This window comes from Taurulus bubalis (assembly GCF_910589615.1).
Source record: "Taurulus bubalis genome assembly, chromosome: 5".
Classification (NCBI taxonomy): domain Eukaryota; kingdom Metazoa; phylum Chordata; class Actinopteri; order Perciformes; family Cottidae; genus Taurulus; species Taurulus bubalis.
In genome coordinates, this window is record NC_136593.1 from 15,426,555 (window position 1) to 15,434,389 (window position 7,835).

The 7,835-nt window shown below is 42.7% G+C and overlaps 1 protein-coding gene across 1 annotated transcript; it reads left to right on the top strand.

Annotated features, from left to right (window-relative positions):
* The first annotated feature begins 341 nt into the window (after window positions 1-341).
* On the top strand, window positions 342-3,920 carry LOC306737178 (PAK4-inhibitor inka2-like). The gene is made up of 2 exons (XM_079218882.1): window positions 342-477; window positions 2,866-3,920. The coding sequence occupies exons 1-2, from the start codon at window positions 460-462 to the stop codon at window positions 3,844-3,846; spliced, it is 999 nt and encodes a 332-aa protein (XP_079075008.1). The 5' UTR covers window positions 342-459; the 3' UTR covers window positions 3,847-3,920.
* Window positions 3,921-7,835: the final 3,915 nt, after the last annotated feature.

Below are 7,835 nucleotides of genomic sequence, written 5' to 3' on the forward strand. Positions count from 1 at the left end.
TTCCACCTAATTCAACAAAATAGATCAAGTGAGATGCATTTGAGACAGATTTGAAGTCAAATACGTCCCTAGTAACAAACAGCATTTGTTTAATCTTGGAAAATCCCTCGAGTGTTTCAAGTATAGAGGGAGAAGGACACGGATCATATCTTTTTTATTCTCTAGAATCGCGGCCTTTTCCCTGCATCTCTTGCAGCTGTGTTTGGCTGCAGGCAGAGGTGGGATCGTAAATGACTCGTGGAGGCTTCCTGCTCTCTGATTGGCTCATTCAGACGCAAGTGGCTGCAGAGCGCGGAGCTGTAAAAAGGAGCCGAGCAGGGCTGAACATTTCACTCAGCACACATCTGCCTCCCCTCTGCTGACTCCGCAGTCCGCAACTCCTTCTGGACGATCCCGGGACATTTTCCTCTTGTTTTAAAAGTGGTTCATCCTTTTTCTTGCAGGATCTGAGCTGTACAGATGAGAGGAGACGAGATGGTGAGTTCGTGTTCTCTTAATCTATTTTATACTAACAATACAAATAAAAAAACATAAAACAAACTGAGACGCTTTAATTCCACACAGCTGTCTCTAACATTTGCGCGAGTAAAATTACAAATAAACTATATTTAGTGCAACCTAAATAGAAGTCCGGCTGTGTTCCAACATATGGAGAAAACAACAAGGGCAGCAGACGGCTGAACGGTCAATGATGCTCAGATGCTCCATAGCTCCAGTAGCTACACAACAGCGTTGTTGGAGTAAATAATGACAGTTGATTCTGCAGCATGTGGAGGTCTTTAACGGACATTCACTGCTTTTGATGAGTAGTTTATTTTCACATCGCATACCCTGCTTTGTTGGCTCCATAGCTGTATAAAACCGAAGCCTTGGGTACTTTCTCAAGGTCTTGCAACATCTCACAGAGTTATGATGAATAGCCAGGGGGCAGAAGGTCTTGCAGCAGGGTCAAATACTCACATGGATTGTGTAGACTCAGAGCAGAGATGTCCTTATAGGTTCAAAGGTTAGTGGACTGACATTAGTTTTGTTGGCTTGTGTTGGACGTGACCTCTATGGCCACATATGAACCTGTATCCTGTGGCCCCTCAGATGTTTGTGCGCACACATCTCACCTCGCTCAGCTCTTTTTTTATGGCAGAATCACACTAAGTTGCATTGCTGTTCTTAATCTGATTTAAATGAAGAAAACAATTTGATATAGGTAGTACTTGCTAATATGACATGCATAAACATGCATCTAGTGGGGAACCAAAATATAGGCTAGACTGTATCTACAAAGAATATGGGACCTCATCTTTCTTCCTTTGCTTCACGTCTACCCGTAAACTCTCTCACACACACACTGTCACATGATCTCTTATGCCCTGTTTGAGTTTGAGAGTGAGCCACCGCTGCTCACTGGCTGATTCCGACCAATCAGCAATGTGAGTCAGAGAGGAAACAGGAGTATTATATTCCTCAGTGTGTCACTGGTGAATTTCATAGGCAGACCCACTGCCTTTTTAGCACGGCAGGCAAAGCAGCGCCGCTGTGCCCGTTTTCGGACAATTTTTATTTTATTTTGTTTGAACGTTTCCTTAATTATCTCCAGAACCACATCGTTGTTTAACTTCATTTAAAGTTCTACAGTTCCACAACCCTTGTGAGAAGATACATACGATGTAAAACATAATTAAAGTAACTGTTAAGTTTAAGTATTTACGTAAACTCCGCCGACTATACTGATGCTCCGCCAGCTTGCCGGGGCGGCCGTAAGGTTTCACTAAATCCATGATAAATATCCTTTACAAAGTCGGATTTCCCTAACAAACACATCTCAGTAATCGTACAGGCTTGTGGGAGTCTAACAAAGTAATCAAAATCCTTACGAACTCAATATTAGTACCTGTAAAATCACAAATCGGCCGGAGGTTTCTTTTTCTTCTCTGTCTCACAAATCCGCTTCCTGTGACTTACGCCCCCCCACGTTTCTAGAAACGCCTCACACAGCAAGGGGGAAGGCTTATGCAAATTTTAATACCCAGCAGCCTCTGGTGAGACAATGCACTGTCATAAAACAAGTAACCTTTCTATTTTTGAACCGAACGACACGTTTTTTTTTACTAAAACACCTTCCGAATATATCAAAGCTTGGTTTTACAGTGTTTTTTTGTTGCATGTTCTGATTATTTAGGTCCTAAGCTTTCCAAAAAGGTGTCCTATTAGTATTTTGGATGTTGGTAAGGGCCTCAAAAATACATTCTGAAAAAAATGATATAAAATAATACAAGTAATATAACTCATTTGGGGTTCATATGACTACTTAAAATAAAGATGTATAAAAAGAACCATATACGAGCCTCAGGTTTCAAGAGGTTTTAAAGAGGCAGGACCTGAAGCTTAATCTAGATCCACAAGACCCCAGTTACCACTTGATATACTGCAGATGTTTTTACTTTGCCCCTGGAGTTGTCTCAGGATGTAGAGGAATAGTTGAGGTTCGGCATTAGTGCAGCTCTCCCTGTAATAACGTCTGGGTTTTCAGTTGAATCACGCCTGAGTCAATGGAAATAGGGCGTTCACAAACGTTTGTGGTGTGGTTGAGTAAATTAACGAATAGGTGAATTTGCTTTGTGTTGGAATCGGTCTATTGACGACCTGTATTCTTTGATCAGCAGGTTGGCAGGCCTTCAACCTTACAATAAAACAGTCTTTCAAACAGTCTTTTTGAAACTCGCATGCCCGGGCATGCCCACAAGCTGCATTTACTCAACTCTATTATTAGATCCATTCTGCAGCAGTTTTTTTTTATAGAAGGCTTAGAAATGGTCAATGCTGATATATTGACAACTTGTTTACTCTCTCTCTCTCTTGTCTCCTCAGCTTTGCCTGCGTGACTCAGGCGACTGCTTACAGGAGCAGATGCAGTACATGATGAGGTCACTGCAAGACCTGAAACACCTACGCAAAACCTGCCCTGCAGCCAGGCGCCCCCTCAGCACCCAACTCCCAGCTTTAGTGCGCCACTCTGCAGTGGCACGTGCCTGTCAGCAGCGAGCATTGCAGCGAGAACAGCGCACACGCCTGCGGATGTCTGACGCCAGCACGACCAGCACTTACGACTCGGCCTGCTGCCTGGCGAGTCATCTGGAGGAAGACGAGGACGACTCTAGCAGCCGGTCAGGCCTGAGCCTCAGGCTGGGCCTGGGCTCTCCCAGCAGTCAGAAAAGTTTGGAGTTTGATTCAGGTTACTCAGAGGCGTCATGGCAGGACGAAGCGGTGGTTCTCAGGAGGACCAGGAATGTGCGGGTGTCCTCTTCAGCCTGCCTCCGCACAAACAGAGCACCAAGTGGACGCGTTCGACCCAAATCCACGTCTGATGCCTGTCTGGAGAGGTGGACGTCGTTTGAAGTCAGCGACCCCGAGGACTGGACAAACTCTTTATTGACCAGAGGACGCAACCGCCAACCGCTGGTTCTTGGTGACAACAGCTTTGCAGACCTCATACAGAACTGGATGGACTTACCAGATTGTCCCGAGTCCACTGAGCTGAAGCCAAATCCAAGCAGTAGACAGGGAGGCGGTTTCTTTGTCAACATGAGGAGGAAACTGGCTGGGTTATCCAAGAGTGTCGAGGACAGAGTGAGGATGAGATCCACAGAATCTGCACACATTAACAGAACTGCAAATGCTTCAAAACGCCTGTCCTGTCCAGTCGTGGCATCGCAGCCCAAAGTCCCTTTTTTCCACCAGTCCTACTCCGGCATTAATGAGATGGACTCCGATTTTTTCCACTTTGCAGCCCTCTTGAAATCACGTAGCCGACAGCCCATCATCTGCAAAGATATCCTTGGCTACGTCTGACACAAAGCCATGTCAAGATTGGACAATCCTCAGAGTCACTTTATTTTTTATTTGACTGTTTTTTCATTTCGTATATGCTGTGAATAAGATAATGGAAATAAAGATGTTCTCATAATTTAAACTCTACGTATTGTTCTTTAATGTCTTGCATGTGACAAAGGAAATGTATGTTTGGTTGATATAATTTTTAATTCCCAGAAGACACACAAACACAGTTTTCTTTATTTGAATGAAGCTTCCGCCAGTCATCTGAGTTTCATTACAGCTCATTACAGTTCGACAGTGATTCCGGACCGCCGGATTAAAGCAGGCTATGACTGCCGGTAAAGCAATGGAATGAAGATTAATTTGTTTTCATTAGAAATTGAATTCTCTGGGCAGACATGGTGAATGAATGGTTAGTTGGTTTATCATAGAAAAGATAAATTAAACAGCACAATGATATCACAGAGAAGCAGACGTGCAGTCATTCCAGGACTAATAAGGGCAATCGAGTTTGTAAAGTCCATTTTAGATCATATCTTGGAGCACACTTGTTAGATACCAAGAGACTCAGTGTTCTCAAAAAAAAACATCTCTTCTTACTCAACAAAAAGTTAAATCCTTTGGAGAGGCTATAAACAGGGCAACGGAGCTATTTACAGGCCAGAAACAGAGGCTGTATCAACACTGCACTGTGTGCCTGATGAGGTCATTTCCCATGTGTCCATGCAGAAAGAGGTGAAGCAGCTGGTTGCAGATGGGGAGGTTTACTCTTCCCTTTACTTTATGAAGCATGCCATCCCACTAACAGCCCCCTGCTTCATTTAACTTGGTCCTTATTGTGGTCTAAAGGTGGTACCAACTCATCCACACACATTGGTTAATGGTACTATCAGCTCTAGGCCCACTGAGGAGGGTAAAAAACAACACTGGTGCAAAGAGACATTAACGCCAAGATAAGCTAATGATCACTTCACCTTTGGCTTTACATATTCACTTTGTCCATCAATTCAAATGAGAAATGGCACCAGACATTATAAAGATAAAACATTCCCAAAAAAAGGATGTGTTGATTCCCATGCTCCCTGCTGCAGCCTCACCAATCATGTCTGATACCAAGGGCATGGGAGGTTACAGAAGAGAGATGGCTCTTAGTGGGTGCGCTAGTCTAGCCTTATTATCTAGGTCTCCTGGTGGTATGTCACTTATCAGGACACAATAACATTCACACAAGTTTGTAAAATTGTGTGACAACCCATGATAGAAACGTTGAATATCTTTGCTAAGAGAACTTGGAACAAATAATCTATGTTCACTTTTTCCAGAGCTTTTTCTGGCTCTATACTGTGGATTATTCCTCTTATTATTATTATCTGATGATATAATTGATGATATAATTATTGATCAATAATCATTATAGCACATGCTGGTTCTGCAGCTGTTTAAGTGCATCAATACATCACCTTCCCCAGCTGACTGAGAATCATTCAGGGAGAGTAGTTGAGAGGAGAAGAGAGAGGAAGCAAAGGATCCAGCCATTACTCATCTCAACAGCACATAGTCTCCACACTGCATATGTCCATAGCAGGAGCGCCTGCCATGTACGATATGTATGGAGAGTAGTAGACGTCAAGCATCATTAATGGTAGTAAATTAATCCATCGTTACTGTAAATTGAGGTTACACTAATACATATTAGAATGAACAATCATCCCAATTAGACTAAACCACCACAGCTAACAGGCAGAAAACTGTATGCAAGAAGCCAGTTGTTGAAGCCAGTGTATTGGTTAAAATATGTTGAGTTGAGAATTTACTTGTGTAAAGCATAAGCATTATTTCTTAGAATAGCACCATACAAATATATCTAGTGGGTGAAACTTGCGTCAGTGATGTGTTTGTTCAGTGGAAGGGAGAATTCAAGCAGCAGCTCATCACCAATCAGACGTGTGGAGAGAATCTGCATGTATATGCAGATTCTCTCCACACGTCCTTGAAAAAGAGTTTTCCTGAAAACGTTCAGGTGACCTCATCCTACCTTAAGACAAGTGCATTTTGATTTTTTTTTATCTCATTCTTCTCGTGGTCTGGAGTGCTAACCTCTACTACTTGCCCTCAATGCTCTGACCACCATTAAATATCAGTCCTCATTAATCAGACATGTGAACAGGAGCTGTGTGTGATGGCGTGATAGTTGGGGTCCACCATAATGCTTTGTATCTAAAATACAAATGTTCCCGTTACAAGCCAAGATATTATTGTGTAAATAATGGCAATTAGTCAGCATTCACGACTGCATTATCCTGTGAGCCTGTACACACTTTGTTAATGCACCAAACCCCGAGGGACATTTTAATTAAGGTAGACACATAGCCAAAGAAGCTCCAGGAAGATTGCTCAAGAGTTTGCCCTCCTTCACAGATTAATAAAATACCTTCCCTCTCAAACTATAAAGGATGGGTGCCACCCACAGTTGGAATAGAGCAAGTGAGACTCTCTGGCATATATCAGTTGCCATAAACAAAGATGATCTGAAGCGGATCTGCTGAGGCATCGCACACTTACAGGGTGGCCCAGTCTAATGTAGCGGACACACAACAAACTTCCTGTTAATTAAAAGCGGCGGTGAGGATTTTCTTTTTCCTTGTCCTCACTGATAGTCCTGGGTGCTGTGAGCATGAACTCATCATCACTAATCCCTCATTCTCATCACCCACGTTGTAATTATCCCTTCAGTAAACAGAAGGAGAAGATAGGCCATGTGTCCTCATCTCTGTGCTTCGTGTGTGTTGAGAGAAACAAGCTCTAATTAGAGCGGCTACCTGTCAAATCCTGCTGCAACTGTCATAGAAAGGCATATTAAGGACTATTGCTCTGTGCACTTAATAAAAGGACCTTACATTCATCTCAGTTAACAGTTACACAAAAAAGTGGGCTTCGAGGTTCCTTGCCTGAACACTGCGGGATAGTGGATGCAGATGTTTGTGCTGCTGAGTACAGTTGTTCTAATCGTTTCAATGTAGGACTTTTGAGATGTAATCGACCATTGTACCCCTTCACTGCACTAATGTGAATAAATATGTTAACAGCAAAAGTGCTCATGGGAAAAGAGTGAACAGAGCTATAGTGTATAGAGGTCATGCTCTGTCCAGGTGAACAACTAATGAGAGGAAGAAATCAGAAATGAATGGTGTTTTACGCCCAGTTATCACATTTAACCAGTATGAAACTCCATGGCTTACCTGCTGCACAGCAGATTTAATGGATGTCTTTACCAATATCTAGACATATACTGCATCTAGATGTCAGGGGACTGATTCGTCAAGTTCATGCATCATTTGAAATTTAAGGGTTTCATGTCGTAGTGCACCGGGCCCAGCGGCCAAATGGCCCAGGGGGGCGCTATTATTAACTTTGCATTTATGAGTCATAGTTCATGAAGACTCTATAATGTTGTTATTGTCTACCTTTGATCTGTCTAGGGGGCCTCTCTTCATCATATGTCATGAGTCTACAGACCAATCTACAAATGCATGGGGGGCTGAGGGAGCTACTTGTCGAATAATGCTCGTTGAAATATTATGCATGCCAGACAACCTTCATTGACTGATCTTTTATTTTTATGTATCACTATACTATATGCTCCTTTGTACGTTGTAGTGTCAGTCTTTAACTGGGACAGGTGAGAATCCTATCATGAAGATAAAAACACTATTTTGAATAGCTTATTGGTGTCCCATTTAGATATATCAAGAAAGAGCTTGTGTAGGCTAAAATGTCCATTCCCATTCGAATTGTCGGCCTTGCCCATTGAAACTGGTCGATAGAGGGCCTTGGCTATTAAACTGTGACTTTTCAGACAGGACACATGTGAGGTCAGAATAAGGTCAACTTGAGTATGATTGACAACCGCACATTGTGCTAAATGTAGCACCACCCAGACGTTGACCCATGCTTAGTTTGGATTATTTATTAAACCTGAAGATGATACAAACCCAAAATATCTG